We start from the raw sequence: 18303 nt of genomic DNA on the forward strand, positions 1-18303 counted from the left end.
CATCAAAGTCTTTCTCTTTGTGAGACTGATGTGGTTCATAGAGTGAACTTCTTACTTGTCAGATAATGCACATGATATGTATGTGTTATTATCAACTCACACCGAGCACTTCCGCTTTAGATTGGAGTTTGGAACCATTAAGTACATACTTGTTAAATCATAACACAGTTAGATATATCAACTTTTCAGATAGAGAATTTTGTATTTCGATTGAAAGGCTTGAAATCCACTTAATGTCTCTCCAGCAATGTTACGGTGCGGGCCGGGCAAGCAGATTGCCCTTTCAAGTAGCTAAGGCTGTCCATGCAAGGTATGTGGGTACAGGTAGGCAAATCGCAATTTAGCCTACGAAGGTCGAAATCTATGGTCCCAGCCTGTGTAACATCACTGCTAACCTCAGTGCAGAATCGACAGATCCATTCAAATACCTTCTTTTCTCTGCTCACCGTATGGTCTAGATCATAAGAAAAAGAGAGCCAGTTGTACTCTCCGGTATTGCGGTGCAGTTGTACTATGGGTGCAGTATTTTAAACATGTTTTCGTAAACATATTGCTCAATTACAGAGATGTATGAGATTCATGTTAACAGATGCTTCAATGAAATATAGTAACATGAATGTATTATGTGTATATGTAAAACACATTTCTTTGGTTTGTCCAAATAAAGAATAAGGTTAGTATCCCAAACTACATAGGAAGATCGCAAAAATAAAAATACAATTGCCAATGTAAGTGCATAAGAAGGGTAAAGATACGTTTTTATATGTGTTATGGACCAGAGCAATATTACACTAGTTAAAGTGGCCCACAGTAACCATCAGCGAAGGTGATTAGTTCAAGAATTCCATTAATCATTTCTTTGTGTACCTCTGTGCATTATGCTAAGTGTAAAGTACACCAGATGTGACATCTCGTGTTCACTGTGATATAGGACTCAAGTTGAACCCTGTCCAGGGGCGGCTCCTCCGCTAAGGCAGGGTAGCGTTGCCCCACTGGATAACAACATTACTTTATTATCATTTTATTTTTCCTGGGAGAAGGGGAGGGCCGGGGCTGGGCAGGAGGGAGGGGGGTAGAGGAAGGCTATGTGCACACAAAGTGCGCATGTCTGTTTGGCCGGCTATGTGGGGCTAGCCAAAAAGACATGCGCACTTTGCATGTTCTCTACCCGGCTGTATAGCACAGCCGAGAAGAGAACATGCCCAGGCTCCCACTCCCAGTCTGAGCGGTAAAGCAGGCCACTCAGACTAATCTGGGAGTCTGGCAGACTGGCTGGGAGCCTGTGTGCACCCGGGAACAGGAAGAGGACGGAGGGGAGACGAACAAACGCGTCTCCCCTTAAAGGAAGGCTTTTTAAAATTATTTTTGTTCACCTCGTTTCCCTCTCCCGCCCCTTCACCCCCCCCTGCCCGCCACCCCGGTTGAGTGGCAGCCGCCACTGCCCTTTCTCCAAAGCCAGAAGAGGCCGGAACCGGTCTGGTTTTTCCTGTGTTCCCATTCAGAGTGGATCCCGCCTGACTGGTTGTGTTGGACTGTCCCTAATGGAGCAGGGTCAAGTCTCATTTGCATATTATTGATTCCTGTCTGAAACGGTATGTTGAGTAAAAGAACAATGGAATGCTGTGGAATTTGTGTTGGCTTGTGCAGGCCTCTTAGTGTAACTGGCAAGGCAGGTGTTTGAGCCACAGAACCTGCCTCCATGTGACTGCCTGTGGGTGTGTTATATTCAGGCTATAAAGGGGGCCTAGCGGTTCCACCTCATGTGCGAATCCATTATGAACCTCAAAGAGGGTGCTTACTAACTGGTACATTGGTAAGCTGTGCACATGTGCACTTGCACTCTTGGCCTTTCTTTTGAGGCAGGAACTCAGGTAGTTTGTAAATGAAGTCCCAGAGTGTCAGAAAATAAGCCAGCATTTTCAGTGTATAGATTCTAAGTCAGTTGAAGCTGTAAAGTATCCAAGTGCAATAACGCAAGACTGAAAATTACAAAGAGTTGGCAGACAAAGGAGTTTTTCCATTCATGGACACTTTCCAGACGATTCACATTTATGTACTAAGAGGCTAAATTATTAATTACACTACACAGAAGTTATGAACACTACTTACATAGATAATAACTCCTTTGTCCAAAAGGCTCTGCTTTTTTGCTGTCATTACAAAGTAGTGCGTGCTGTCTTTGTAGTAAACGATATTCTCCAAGTCAATACCTATGAGAACAACAGATACAAACATGGCAGATGACGTTTAGTTCCATTTAAACATTAGTACATGCCTTTAAATATACTTTCGTTCAAGTTAGCACATTCAACATTTGCTACAACCCAATTATCACGTAAATAAACTTTAAAAACACCATATTCTATAGTAGGGCTCATTCAGATGGAGCTGGGACTTGGATTGATATATGGTATGAGTGTGGGCCCAACCTGTCTCTTCCTTGAGGTCTTGGAAGAATTTTTGGTTGAAGATGAAAGCCACACCACTGATTTCCTCCACTTTGGCTTCCGCCGTTGTATTTCTGTTGATGAAGTTTGCTGTTATTGCAATAGCCAGTTTCCCTCGAAACTCTTTTCGTCTGAAACCTTGGAAAAAAAAAAATGACTTAGGTAACTGAGAAAAACATCATAACAATGAACCAAAAACAATGACCTAACAAGCAATACAACATCTTCTAGCATAGTCTATTTAACCAGAGTATTTTTTGGCAAACAGTGAAATTATTCTAACAACTGCCCCATGTATATCCGATGTAGAAGCCCAATACATTGATATAGCCACTCAAGTGCAGTTATGGTTGTGAATTTAAACTGAAAAACACTAAAATAGATAGTTATGGGTAGGACTGCAATTCATAACTAGCACAACAGAAATGTAATGTTTATGACCTCACCAGTGATGTAAAAGATGGCAGATGCAGTTACAAATGTCATAAATAATCCTAGAGATTAGATTACAGTTCACCATTGATACTGTGAATAAAGAACTTTGTAGTACCTTTTTTTTATAAGTTTTGGTATGTATTGTTCATGTGTCCCTCTTAGGTGTTATTATTTAATATTTGGGTGTCTGTTGTAAGAGTTATTGATTGAGGTCCTAACCATAATTTGGAACCATGACTTCATTTTCCTTCTATTTTCTTCAGTCAATTTTCTGTACTTCTTTAACCTACATTTAGCTGTTATAGCCACAGCTAACTCTAAACCTTAGATTTTTCAGTGTTTTTTTTTTTTATAGGGATGGACAAAGGCCGAACACAGTGACGTATTACAGTCAGGCCCTCACCCAAACCTCCACAGATGAGCAACCCCTGCTGCACATGGCAGCTATCCACAGAGCTAGGTTTTTGGGAAAGTCCTTTTTTTTTGGCTTACATTTTTTAATTGAAAACTTCATGGGGCGTGCAATGTCTTCTGTGGGGTCTGCAAATCTGGATGCACAAAAGGTCCAGCCAAGGCCCAGGAAACATTCTATGGGTTAGTGGTTCCTACCCATGAAGCATGCTGTAGGTTCAATAACTCTGGCCAGGTTTCACTAATCTGTGGGCAGCACTTAGGGATCACAAACCCAGCCCTTAGGTCTGCGAACCCCATGGCAAAATGTGTGTTTTTTTTCTTTTTTGTTGTTGTTGAGGAGACTTTCTTTGTATTTTCCCTACTCCCGCCCCCAACATGAGCCAGGGGGTCAGGGAATGCTCCCCGTCACTTTGAGATATTATAACCCTTTTTTCCCCAGGAGCAAGAGGGGTTCAGATGAGGACTGCCCAGGCTGGAATACCTCGGTGCAGTTGCATCCATCCCATTGGATTGTTCCAGGTTTGTGGATCCAGGTGTGAGTCTACAGGACTCGAAATGCCTGACCAGTGGCCATTCACATTGTTTCAATATTGCCACACCCCGTGTAAAAAATATATATAAATCAGCAGGGCTTCCCCCAGAAGGTTGCCTCGTTATTCTATTAAATTTGCAATTTTTAAAAATGTCTGAACATATTTATTTAAACAATGCAGTTAAGTTATGTTCCTCATTTTAAAATTGCAGTCAAATGCATGATTGCATAGCAAACTATTCTGGTCAGCCAGATCTAACGAAATTGTAAAAGTATCAACATTGTGGTTATCAGAAAGGTGGGGAGGAGAGGTTTGAGGAATATTTGGTGCCCCTTCCTCTTTGACACCTATTTCCAGCTAGGATATAAATCCGAAATTTGTTAGTGATGGCCCATTACAAAGTGGCTTGCTGCCACTCATTTGTTTATAATTAAAACAAAACACTGCTATTAGCATGATGCTTCTCTTGGCCAGAGCCTGGCACCCCCTCCCCTTACTGACCAATTAAGGCCCCCAAGGTGGGCCCACCACCCAGTTTGAAGACCTCTGTGACTGACGGAAGGAAAAGAACCCTCGCCCAATAGGGTTTCAATGTTTTTAAAATGTCATGTCGACAGAGCATCCTCGGACCTGAGTTTGCAAATTGTGAGTCATGGAGTTCTAGTAACACAAAAGAAGAGCCAGACTCCAGCCATAAGGGCTTGATTAATGGTTGGCATTCCTCAGTCTTCTGTAGTCAGTCAGGTCTTCCATATTCTGGGCCGTGCATCAGTATCACAAGTACAATGAATGAGGATAGCGATAAAAGGGGAATGACCCACTTGCTGGTCGATAAGCTTCATCATTCTGAGGCTAGATCTTCTTCATCACAGTCCTTACTCTAACGCTACAACAGGTGTGACCAGAGCGACTGATGAAGTGGTAAGAAGCCTGGGAAGGTTCGGTGAACGCCATCTTCAGCTCATTGTATAATCACCAAGGCAGTTGTGCTTTCATTGAGTATGAATTTTCTAACACCTTCAGTTAAAAGCAGGTTCATCAAGCCCTGTGAAGTTATGAGTCCTTTCAACGAACCAACAGGGAAGCAACTAAGTCAAGCGTGGCAGAGTATCTGAGCAGGTTTTTTCCAAATAGTACTTTTAATTATCTATTGTATGTGCGAGGGCGATGGGAATGTTCACTTTTCCTGAGTTTTACGGCAGACTTACATTTTTGCTGTGTTTCCAGCTCGGTTTTTAGCACCATTTAGATGACGTCCCACGTCCCTGTGATGGCACATCGGGTCAAACTATGTTCGATTTGGCTTTCGTCTGCAAATGTTATGAAAGGTACACAAAACCCTTTAATATCGATTTTAAAGAAGAATTCAGGATGTCAGACAGGTGAGACTAGCCTTCTTGTTCCGACTGCAGCTATCCCATTTAGAAACGGTCTTGCATGTGAGTTTGTTTTTAAATACTGTGGGGAAGGCACGTAACGCCGTGCTCTCCTAACCCCTGTTGCTTATATGGTTTTATTGCACACGGGCGCTTTGGAACTGGTGATTCGCCTATGGCCTTTATTGTTTTACCTGTTGATGCTCTCATTTTGTAGTAATGTCAGGCCACTGCACTTGTTGAAATGAGTATTGATTTTTATCGTGCTTATATGTGTTTTTGCATCTCTCTCTTAACTGTCATGTGTGTGAGTTTTTTAAAGTAACTTTTGTGGATATATGTTACGTCCGAATAAAGTTTATGAATATGAATGTATATGAAATCACTAAGGCCATTCAGAAGATGCAACAATTAAAAACACACTGTAGATCTAGAGCATGCACCTAAAACAACTATTGCAGAGATATACTCTTTGCTTACCTTCTAACGTGTTTCTTCGACCATCGGCACCAATTATAACATCAAATTCATATTCCGACAGGGGGTGATCCACTGGTAGGAATTCAGCACGCCACCCTATTTCTACAGAAATAAACAAACATGTATTTAGCATTCATAGTGAAACACAGAATGCCACATATATTTACCGATAAGGCAACAGAAGAATGTCATATTAATAAAACGCTATCTGCCTAATAAAAAGATGTCTGGCTTGTATGCTACCGCAGTGTCCATTGAAATTATATTTTACCGAATAATACAGGTGATCCAACTCCTCTGTTCTCTTCATGGGCCCTATCTCAAACTATGCCTTTTCCAGGCGTCTCAGTGCTCCACCCTTGCTTCAGACGTCCAACTTCTCTGCATCTCATCCATTAAGGGATGTGGGCATATCCCATGTGGGCCCATAATGGCCATTAAGATCCTCCTGCAGAACAGAGGTACCCTAGATAGCACTGACTTAAATGACATGTGTGCTAAGTCAAAAGTAGTGGGCTGGAGGGTCAAACGCACAAAAAATGCCGTCCGTCTTGAGCAAGATAAAAAAACGGGGAGTGAGACCTGACTGTGATGGTACTGACATGCCCTGGGTCTTCTGCTGCCCACCAAAAAAATGACAGAAGATTCCCGCTCTGATACCACACTATACTTAACCACTCCTATAACCACTACCTTCTGCATAAGTAAGCTACAACACTTGTGTGGCGTTAGAAAGTACTTAATGGTGTTTAATATTTACACAATTATTTTGCAGATCTGAAAATAAACAACATCAAACAGATAAGATATTACTGGAAAGGCATGACCATTATAGAACCAGACGTGGATTACTTTTTACAAGGAGTGGGTAGCGATCTCCCACGCCATAAAATTAATGTATATTAGTTCCCTTATGGCTGTGAAGGCCTACAGTTATATTTGTCAGTCATCACTCCTCCCCATCATGTGTAATTCTCCATTTGAGGGCAGTGATAGCAGCCACCCTCCAACATAGCCATGGTTGACAACTGTTACAGAAGTACTGTTGATTGGAGCAAGCACTTGTGCCAACTTTCTCTACCCCCTGGTCACTTCAAAGTGGCAGGAGGGGCTAGAGACGGTTGTTCGGCCCCTTTTGCAATTCCTATTTCATGGGCACACATTTCACAGCTGTACTACGTAAAGGTGGTGGTTCTTCATTTGCTTCTGCGCATTGCACCATGTAAATGAGGGACTACATTGGCCATGCATGTGTGTCATAATAATGATGCTGACAGTTGGTCAAAAAGGCTCCCGTGAAGGGCCATGACCTGCTAAGAGATGCATAGTGAGTGCGGCCTCCAAAGGAGTTATTTGGCAAACAGCATGTAAGGTCCAAAGGACCTCCTATGGGCCCACCCCCCTCCTGGGGTTGCAGTTGTATTGTGTATCTCATCCCACCCACCCCTCTCCCCCATTAAAGGCAGACAGAGTATTCCTCAGAGAAAAAGGCAGAATAATGGTTTGAAACATCTGCTTTCACCTTTTGCTGATGTGCTCTCTTCGGAACAGGTTTGTACTTTGAGAACTTCGGTCCTGCAGTGGAGAAATCTAATTTTTTGCCATGAGGCCCATGTTCTCAAAAAGGGTGCGCAATGATGCAGACTGGTACCATGCATCCAGTTTTGTATGGGGCCCCTATTCACAAGCTGGTAATGATTACTTGCTCTCCTCAAATGAACAAACAATGCTGCTGCTGAATGTAGCGAACTTCAAGTGGTGGAAGTGGGTTGCACCCTCCACCACTAGAAAAGACCATGGTGGAGGCATCACCACACAGATATCCCACATGAGTAACTCAGTACCCAGTACAAATGGCACCAGAGAGGACAGCACAGCAATAGTTACCATCGGCCTCTGCTGCTGCAGCCATAGTCTGAAAATGGCGAGGCTGGCATAAAGGGCAGCAGAGTCCAAGAAGATACGTAGGTACAGTTATTGAAGCAGGTACAGTGCCCGTGCAGTAGAGGTACACCACTGGTGTGCGAAGGACCGCTTGAACTACGACTGCATCTGTCTTTTCATACCCACCCTAGGCAAGGATGCTCATTTTTCTTGCTAGAATAAAAGCCCATAGCACCCAGGTTTTACCACTTCGTATAAGAGCCGTGTCCTGAACTACACCCCTTGGGCTCTAGCCCCACCCAGAAGGGGGCAAGGCACTTCAATTGAGAGACTACCAGTGAAATATGTGAAACTTGATGAAAGCCCCAGGGGCCAGTTGGGATGGGAGGAAAAGCCAAACAGCCTGAGGAAGTAGAGTTACATGTCTGCACAAGGAGGAAAAGTTCGACTCAATGCTACATTGCAAGAGACCTTCGTAGATGGTGCACAGGGGGTTATTTTAGGAAGGCGTGGCGGAGGAATTATATTCTTTTGAACATATTTTCATTACCTGTTTAACCTCGCTCTGTCTCCTTACAGTCTACAGAGTAAAAGTGAAAAGCGCTGTCCCACAGGAAGCCAGAAAAGTTGTGTCAGTGCAGCAGGCTGTTACCCTGAAGGCCTCGCCTTATCCTGAGAATGGAACGGAAGTTTCAGTTCCCTGACTGATTACAGGTTTTTCACATCTCTTGGGACCATATGAAGTTGGTTTGACGCAGAATGTGTATTAAAAAGCAGGAAATGTACATCCAGCAGTCATTTCCCTGCAAGGGCTCAAAGCAGGAAAGATCGTAGAGAGACCCTGCCCAGCGTAGTAAATGGTTGAAAAGTCAGCTATTGTGCCCACATTCCCTTCTAAAAAACTAACTTAAGATGAATCACCGCTAGATCACAGTATTATTCAGTGGGGAGCTGTGCTTTGCCAAAACCACATTGTTTTTTGACTCGTCTAGTTAAGAGTGTAAATAACCTAACACCCCTTCTTTATTCGGGGAGTATACAGTACAAGCATCAGGCCATTCCGAATCTGAAAACATTGTGAGTGAGGGCCCGACAGGCACTCCAGAAGTACATCACCCTCGGCTTAGACTCCCTGGAAACTAATGCTTTGATATGATGTGGAACATTCTCCCTGTCTTTTCTGCAACTCAGATACAAAACGGTTTATTTTGCCAGCCCGAGAGGGAAGTTTAACAACCACGCACACAGGCTGCAATGGCAGGTCTAGGACAGTTGAAAGGCTACTTAGGTGAGTGGAACAATAAATGCTGCAGGCCCTGTATTAGCATTTAATTTAGGGGGCCCTGGTTACAGGCAGTTCCACTTTACTAGGGACTTACAAGTAAATTACATTTGCCAATTGGGTGTAGGCCAATGTTACTATGTTTTAGGGAGAGAGCACAACCACTTTAGCACTAGTTGGTAGTGGTAAAGTGCACTGAGTGTTAAGGCCAGCAAAAACAAAGTCAGAAAAACAGGAGGATTATAGGCAAAAAAGTTGGAAGGAAAATAATCTCAGTGTCAAAAGCTGTGGCCCACTTGCCTTTCTAAATAAATAAAAAATCTGTGATCTGTATCTGTAAGTATAAATTATTTTCCTTTTGCTATTTAAAAAAATCCTTCAGTCCTTCCCATTCTTCCTCCCTCTCTCTCATCCCAAACCTTTCTATGATTAACTTCCAAACATCCCTCTCAAACTTTCAGCCTGTCTTTTTAGCCATGCCATCCAACTAACAAGCACACACAACCACTACTTACACAAACGTACTCCTGCTCCTTTTCAAATCCATTCCTATCATTGTATCCCTACTCCAAACTCTTCTAAACAGACATGAAATCAAGAGCACAAACCTAACACAACTAATGCACTTGAAAAAAAAGAAAAACAATGGTTCTAACCTGCTAACTACTAAACTTTGGTTGCAGAATAGCGTGCTACTCGCTGAAAAAGCACTCCAACGCCTCATCAGGGGTCGTAAGCGCTATATAAATACATTTACAATTTACATGGTAGTGGAATGCTTCCTTATATTATACACACCTTCTACGGAAGAGTTTGGTCCTTTGGTGTGTTGAATATACAAGGTGTTACATATTTCTACACAATAGTTCTCATTACATTCGACCTTGTAGGAATGAAAGGCTGTGTCCTCCATGTTAGAATTGAAGACTGTGACTTTGCGGTTATAAGTAGAACTCGGGTGACTGTCTGACTCAATGAGTTTGCCTACCCTTTCAATGTATTTTCTGTCGGTTCTTTCTGCAATAACAAATCACCTTTTTAGCCTTTTGAGTTATAAAATGATGAATACTACATTAGAAAAAAGTCTGGTTGTCATGACATGCTACAAAGAGTAAATGGTTATGATGGTGAAGAGCAATGCAGCCATGTTGAAATTCATAGGTACAGAACAGGGTCATGTCATGTGCTACTCTAGGCTACTCGGGCCATGGCAGACATGGAACCCAAGGTATGATCACATTTTCCAACTTAAAAAAAAAAAAACACTTTCTAGTGCAAACAAAAATTTGGCCCTCTTGAATGGAGGCTGTGCAATACACGGTATCAGTAGCACCAGTTAAGCCGCCCTCAGCATAATATTGTCTCCAGTCATTATCTGATCATTTTCAGAGCTCAGCACTTCTTCCAAGCTGCCAAAGGCCCTATCCAGGGCAGATACGAGTGGGACATGCCACACTTGTTACTACAATCTAAGCACATTCTGGCAAGTCATGCCAGACATAGCGAGCTGCTATCTGCCGAGCCAGGAAATTGTTCTATGTTTATCAGCTCCAGTGACGCAAGGACAGTTAGCATGCTTCTCGCGAGGCTCAGATGCCTGCCTTTCAAAGGCCTCTCAAACCCGAACAGAAGGGAGCAGAGGGAAAAAGCAGCGAGTCAACACTGAACCGCGTGAGAGCAGAGAGGGCATCGGCGGCTTGAAATGCCTCCTGCTCCCTTGCAAAGAACTGCTGCTCTTTAAAGGTCTCTAATGTTTGGAGTTAGGGGCGTAACCAGAACCAAATTTTGTTTGGGGGGTGGGGGGTAAGGCGGGGAGGGTGGAGAAGGGGACAGGGGCTCAGATTTTGAAGGGTGAGGGTGGAGCCACGATCAGAGAGTGAGTCAAAATTACGTGTGGGTGCCATCTTCAGTCTTCTAGAATGTCTGTCTTGTGCGAGGTGAAGGGATCATTCCACGTGCCTTACTGGGGAAGGCAGCAGTTGTGTAACTAACAAGCTTGGTGTAGAAAGAATGGCAAACACATAGGACTGGATTCTCACAGGAACGGTGGGGCTTACACAGAAAGAGATCTGAAAAAGATTTTGAGAAAGGGGAGAGATCAGTGTAAATTACGAGCTGCAGACTTCTAGGGTCTGCCATGTTGCCACAAGAAACGAAGGCGGCACAATAGATAGGCCCATCAAACCTAAACCGATCAGTAAATACCTTCACCTAGAATGTTATTCCTCAAGCTCGGCCCTCCTGCTAACTCAACTCCCTTTTCCCCTTTAACTGGGCTTGAAGCCCTCATATCTCCAACCTGATGGTCGCCACCTTTCCAGAAGGCCAGGTTTACTTCTCTCCATCTTCTTTTGCTATGCTCCTTAGCTCATGAGAGCTTTGACTGCTCGAGACTGAACCATCTTCTGCTTACCAAGGGCTCCCAACGTCCTGTCTTAGTATATTTTCAACAGGGCTTTCGAACTAGTTGTCTACCTCAGAATCCTCTCACCATCTCCCCTCTTTTCCTCCAGTTCTCTTTTCATCTCATTATTTCTAAATGTAATATCCTCCCTCGTTTTTGGATGTATGGATGCATAAGAATGGCTACCTATGAAGCACTGTTGTTCTGCCTGATGAGATATCAGTGTCTTTGGAAAGACCATGTCGCCCAGTGCTTAATTTGAGCTGATGGTTTCCAGTGCTCAGCCCCAGCAATTAATTGCCAAAACCGGTACCTATGACAGCCTGTTAAAAGGCTGTTCAGCCAGATGAATCGGAGGTAAGATCATTTGAAATGCCAGCCTCTCTCGGATGATATGCAGGGAAAAGAGATCTCTGTGCATATTAAACAGTTCTATCAGAGCAAGTGCAGATTCCTCTGCCACTATTTTGAAATGATGAAATGCATCCTTTCTCAGATGATTCTTGGAGAGCAGAGGTCACGTTTCAAGTTACAGGGGTGGTCTGCTAGAGGTAGCTCAAATTATTTCACAAAAGTTTGAAATGATGATATGCTACCCCCTTTCAGATGATATGCGAAGAGGAGAGAAAGCTGTGCATATTAATAAGCTGCTGTCTTAGATGCAATCCAGTTTCCTCAGTGATTGTTTCAAATGATTACAGAACAATCCTTCTACTGTGATATGCTAAGAGCAAAAGTAACTGTGCATAGTATGGAACGGCTCCTCCGTTATTCTAGACTCCGCCAGAAGTTGTGTCATATGATGAAATGCGAGCCCATCTCACAGAGATGGGAGGAAGGGCACAAAAAGCAGTTGCAGTTTTAAAGGATGCTCAGGCACCCCGTGTCTTGTCTTAAATGATGAAATGTCTGCTTGGGTGGTATGTGTCTGTAGGATGAAGGATGAAGGTAGGATACTCACTGCATTATTCTCAGATAATACAGCGAGAGGAGGGTCTGCAGTGCATTGTAAATTGCAGAGGCGGCTCGGATTCCTCCCAATAAAATATCAGCCGTTTTCGGTGTCTTGGCAAAAGAAGACATCACAGTGTCATTATGCTGCAAGAAGCTCACAGCCCCTCTAATCTCATCCCCACAATAGCCAGCAACTCTGATGCTAGGAAATGGAAATGGGACTTTGTTGCCTGTGGACGAACAATCAGGCACATATCTGCTGTTGCGGCCAAAACAAACTAAGGGGAGAGGTGAGGGGAACAAAACGGACAGCGGGAGGATGGCAGGGGTAAAGGAGAGGGACTTCAGAGACAAACTCTCTAAGAGTGCAGGGTAGGCTCTAGTAGTTGTGGAGCGCCGGTAGTGTTTAATTTGAGCCAGTGTTTTCCATTGCTCAGCACCGGCACTTAATTACCAACACTGGTACTTCTGACAGTCTGCCACATGGTGGCACTGTTTTTCCAAATTAAAGATGAGCAGAAAACAGTTATTAATTACATAAACATTTAAAAGGAGTAATACCTGCTGCCTGTGTTATTTTCATAGATTTGAGGGCCTGGAAGAGTATAAATTGTCACAATTGTAGGAGTGTGATGGTTAGTAGTTGTTTTGGTACTGCCATTGGCAGGGCTGGCAGGGGCAATGAGTGGGGCAAGTTGCAGTGGCACCCTGAGGAGGACCCTGGTACTCTTTTTTTTATTTTTTTAAAACAAATAAAGCACTCATGCCGCCCTCAAGGCTCCCTCATCATTCTCCCTATCGAGTCTTATTCTTCCTCTCTACTGGGTTCTTCTATTTTTCCGTCCTGTTCCACTAGCCTTCTTGTGCTGAAATTCTAGGTAACTTTTCTTTACTTTGTCACAACTATGTTTCTTTCACTCACTCACTCTCTCTCCTGTTCTTAGAAGTCTCCTTCTGCCTGGGTTTCCCTTTCCAGGCATCTTTATCTCTCAATCTCTGATCCTCTTTCTCTTTAGGTCACCCTCTCTGGACTTCTCAGTCGATTATCTGCTCCATGGTGGTCTGCATGCACTAGCAGGACACAAACTAAGGGGCCCTTCATAGGAGAGATTGAGAAATATTATGCAATATCTATTGACCTTAACCCAATAATCCTCCACACACACTCTTTCATTTTCCATTATCATTTACAGCCACTAACTACACCTCCACTATGCAGAGCATGATCCCCTTGTACTGAACCATTCAGCCTTTTCTCGCCCCCCTCATAATCCTACACCTGCATGTTACTTCCTCTCCCTTACCCTTAGCCATTTTCCTGCATTTTCCTGCATATTCCACTCCCTTCAGGCTTTTCCCCGTCACCATCCAACCAGAACCCTTCCTCTCCCTTCATTTCTTTCACTGCAGCACCTGTCCTCCCATCCTTCTACCTTCAACACTTCCTCTCATCCTCAATTCCAGCCCTTTCACTCCTTTATCGCATCATCCTTCTGCCAGCCCTTCCTCTCATCAGATTACTCCGTTTTCAACTGAACCTACCCCACATTGCCTTGTCTCCTGAAATGAACGTCCAGTCACCCTAGATTTCTCCTCCATAAAGCACCAGGGCACAGGATCTCCAAAGTCCTGGTTTAGTTATAATGTATTCATATTATCCTGGAAAGAGAATCTTCCAACTGGGCATGCAGGAACTGACACTTTTGTCCTGCAGTTTACTTATAGATCGCTGTAGAAGGCTCAATACTGAGATATTAAGTGCGTTTATTATAATGGTCCTAGAACCTAATGTACTGTAGTTGCATTTATATAGCACCTCCTACCCTAGATGAGGTGCCCATATGCATTTGCACTGAAGCATACAAAAAAGTGATGGATTGAATAATTGATTTAACTTCAGCCACTTGTAATAAATTAGGGCTGAAACCCAGTCCATCACATACTTTAGCTCCAATAGCATACTTTTTTATATGTTCCAGTGTCACACCCTAGTTGGGACAGGTGTGCCCAGATGTGGGTCCATGCACAGTGTGCCACTCAAGCCAAGCTAAGCTAAGCCCAGCTGGTAAGACGTAATCAGAAAAAACTAGTCCTGGGTTGCTTGTGTTCCAGTTTAAGGAGGGCCTGGCAGTTCAGACTGGACTTATTCCATTTGAGCAGGGACATTATTGATTTCTGTGTGTCTGAGTCCATCCTGAGGTGGCATGGTGTGCAGAGTAATGATGGACTGGGATGTGGCCAAGATGGATTACTAGCAGCTGAATTGATTCATGCCTTTCATCAATCACTTTTTTGATTGCTTCAGTGTGACTCCCTAGGTGGAATGTGTATGCCCAGAAATGGGTCCTGTGCCTGAATAATGAGCACTAATGTGGGCATTATAGGTCCTAGGCTGCTTGTGTTCTGTTTCAGGAAGGGCCTGACCTGTTCTGGCTGGACTGTTCGGTTGCAGCAGAGTCAAGACTAATTTGTGTGTCGCTGGGTCCAAGCTTAGGTAGTACTTTGTGCAGAGTAATGATGGACTAGGGTGTGGTCTGAGTGATGATGAGGGGTTCAGATTCATTCTCACATTCCACCTATCACTGTTTTTTATGCTTCAATGTGCATATTCAGATAGGTTGCAGACTACTCTATGGTAGTGCTTGAATGGAAGAATATGTGCCATTCATGTGGCCCACATGGGTAATGTTAAACGTGTTTGGGAGAAACTGAGACTGTGTTCTTATCCCATTTTGTTGACCCATCAAAATGTGCATTGAAGAGATTAGAGAAATAAAGTGAGAAGCATATTTAAAAGCCTTAGATGACAGTATGTTGGTGGACAGAACATAGGTGTCTGCAATGTGACATATGTGGGCAGTATTTTGGTGTGTTAGCGGTTTGTAAAGAATGGTCTTACCATTTTGCATCAAATGTGTAGCTGCACACAAACATGGGGTTAAGTGAAATATGTGAGAGCAGATATAGTTGGACACATGCCACCTTTGAAGTTGTACATACAACACAGTTTAGCCACTTTGACTATTGGAACTAATGAATACTGTCCAGAGCCAAAAGGCATCACCCTTCAAAGGCAATATTTCAACAACTATAGTATTTGCTCTGATGAGTCCTCCCAGGAGTGGCATAGGAGCAGCCAATATAAATGGGCATTACACATTAGTATTATTGTATGCTCTGATGAGTGCAACCAGGAGTGGTAGAAGAAAAACCTTTATACTATCAGTCATAGAACATACTCTGAGATATCCACTCAGGAGCAGGTGCAGGGCAACCAATATGCAGTCAGCCATATTGTATGCTCTCAGGTGCCCACTCTAGAGTTGCAGAAAGCAACCCTTAAGAATGGGTCCTAAACAACCAGCCTTAGTATGCTCTGTAAAGTCCACCCGCAGTAGAGGAGCAACTATTAAAACAGTCTGAAGTACTCTTCACTCAGATGTTCGATTAGGACTGGCAGGGAGAGACAGACTGGAATGAGAATTTCACAAGCGGCCATATTAGACGTTATAGTGTCTACTCTGGTTAGTTGAGAAGCATCCCTAATGAGGGTAAAAGGAAACAGCAAAAAATGAGTCTCCAGTGCATCTAGGAGTATGTGTTTCAACTAGAAGGAAAATGCTGTGGGGCAAATTAGTTTGAGAAAGTTGAGAGGAAAAAGAAAGGATTTAGAAATGTGTCTCTGTTGATGTAATCCACAGGATGGCTGATTCCCAGTCCTAAGGGGGAAAAGGTTGTTGATTAACTCTGTGAAAGAATGTGGTTAGGGCCGGAGGATGAGAGGTCGTGACAAGACAATGGACAGATTCCAGGGTGAATAGGACAGGGCAGGATTTTTCCCCTAGGCCATTCTTGGCTCAAACAGACAGTAAACCATTAACACTTCTGCTCTTCAATTTGAAAGCCTTAGCTGGATGCCCAAGGGGGAGAGGTTAAGGAGTGCTAGAGTAGGCGGGCAGGCACCAGGCCTCCCATCTGATCCTCAAATCTGGGCTAGGCTTAGTCGGTGCAGACACCAAAGAGTTAACAATATGAGTGCAAAGAAAAGAGCAGCACATAGGCCCAGAGTGAGCTTTATTTCAATTACAAACTCTGCTCCACTTCCTAAATGTTTTACATTGTCAAGGTCAGCGGAATTAACATCTTGGACACACACACAACAAAATGCACATATGGATTTACAAATGTTGGGCAACCTTGCTGTTTCAGTTGGGTTTCAAATGAATGGTCCTCAGTCCAGGCCCAGAGGCTAGAGTCTGGGAGAAGCCCAATTTGGGTTTATCTGTTCCAGGAAGACAGATCACCTCCTTCTTCGCTGGCACACCAAATCATGGTTGGCCGTAAAGGATTAACCAAGGGTACAGGGAAGGACAGGGTAAGGGCAGGCAGAATGACACTTACCCACCCATCAGAATGCAACAATTATTCTGTGCAGTATCCATTTAAATAGTAACTCCTATATTAATGACCTGACAGCACTAACACCATATTTAAGGATGACCCGGAGTGTTTAAAATATTTATTGGATTCCCAATATTTGCGGTAACAGGAGTTACCAGACATACTGGAATTCATGGGGCACTCACAATCAGACCCTAACAAAGCAAAACAAACTATCACTAATATTTATGCTGTAATTTCAAGTTCTTTATTTATTACTCTGTTCTCTCTGTTAATTTGCTGGTTCAACCACTTCTACAGTCAACATCCTTGATGATAACTCTGCAAGTGTGATGACTAGGGAATGCGAGTAGCAGGGGTGTACCTTTGGGTACACCACCGCTACTCACCCCTAGTAAATGTATTCTGTATTAAATAGTTGGGTACAAGTTCTTTAAGTTGGGAATGGTGAGGTGTTTCACTTGGGATTCATATATACACATGCAGAGAAAAACACACTCTGTCTCTGTTTTACAGGTCTTAAAATGGTTATTTTACAAAATATTGAGTTATAGGTACCCCTCACAATCTGCATTCCTCTCCCTTCCTTCTGCTCCTTAAGCCCCCCCCCCCCTGCCCTCCTTCTCATATAATGTATAGTAACCAACAAGACTGAAGGGACAAGGGAAATCTGAAGCTCATCCCCTCACACACCAATCTTACTGACCAAGCTACTCCCCTGTTGAGTAGGCAAGCAGAGAGCAAAGTACAGTAAACAAAAGGAACATTGTGAGGCATTGAATGGTCTCTTGAACACTGGTGGAAGTCCACTACATCTGCAAGTTGGTAAGGGGACTAGGCCAAGAGCCTGTTTAGGCCAATGCATTTTGGGTTCCTGGTTGGAATAATCACCAACATTTATCACAGTTCATTCTCCCTTCTCGTCCTGATATTTGCATCCTGCATTCCATCCATGAAGTAGGGGTGGAGACCTGCATGATAGTTAAAACTGTGCAAGAAAGTGACATTGCAAGAGTTGAAATCATCTCAAGTTTGCAAGGACTAGGATGAGGAATGGAACGAGGCAGTAGTAACAGGAAACTGCCAGTCTCCTGGATCATGAAGAGAGCTATCATAATACAATGGGTTAATCTTTCACAGCTTATTAGAAGTGGGATCACAAGCCCTAAAAGCATAAAATATGGGGGGTGCTCCTGCTTTTAGCCATGAGCTGAACTGAACTAGAATAATAATCAATCCGTGGAGGTCCATGGATGCAGATGTTAAGCATTGCTGCTTTTGTAATCATAGAAAACTGGCCGTACTTTGGTTCTCCTGGTCTTCTGGAGGTTCCAAGACCTTCACAAACTCCAAATTCACATGGATCTCCACGCCAAGCAAAAGCGCAACTTTGAAAAGAATTAGCTGAAGTTGTCGTATACCTAGACACAGAAAAGAACAAAGAAAAACACTGAATATTTTCAAAACGATTTCAAATTGCAATATGTCACAGCAAAACAAAGTGTAATTCTGTTCAACAAATTTGTTGTTTAATCAGGGCAGTATAATAAAAGTGAAGTCCTGGTTTATAAAATGCTTATAGTGAACCAGGAACTTGAGTATGTACTCTCTACACATGAAATGGACCTGTTGTTATTTTCCTGTTTCTTTACCAGATCCTTTCCTTTATACTACGAGTTACTATATTAATTAG

General features: G+C 43.2%; 1 protein-coding gene across 12 annotated transcripts in view; it reads right to left on the bottom strand.

The window, feature by feature from the left end:
* Positions 1-18303, bottom strand: part of MICAL2 (microtubule associated monooxygenase, calponin and LIM domain containing 2) — a 776672-nt gene that overhangs the window by 542610 nt on the left and 215759 nt on the right. For all 12 annotated transcript variants that reach the window (XR_011201428.1, XR_011201429.1, XM_069223592.1 and 9 more), the window contains exons 4-7: positions 17915-18031; positions 5686-5787; positions 2430-2585; positions 2110-2210 (exon numbers count right to left, since the gene is read on the bottom strand). Coding sequence is in view for 10 of the 12 variants with exons in the window: in XM_069223592.1 (XP_069079693.1) it covers positions 2110-2210; positions 2430-2585; positions 5686-5787; positions 17915-18031 (476 nt within the window). In the remaining 2 variants the exon portion in view is untranslated. The remainder of the gene's footprint in view (positions 1-2109; positions 2211-2429; positions 2586-5685; positions 5788-17914; positions 18032-18303) is intronic.

Source organism: Pleurodeles waltl, chromosome 3_1 (genome assembly GCF_031143425.1).
Source record: "Pleurodeles waltl isolate 20211129_DDA chromosome 3_1, aPleWal1.hap1.20221129, whole genome shotgun sequence".
NCBI lineage: Eukaryota > Metazoa > Chordata > Amphibia > Caudata > Salamandridae > Pleurodeles > Pleurodeles waltl.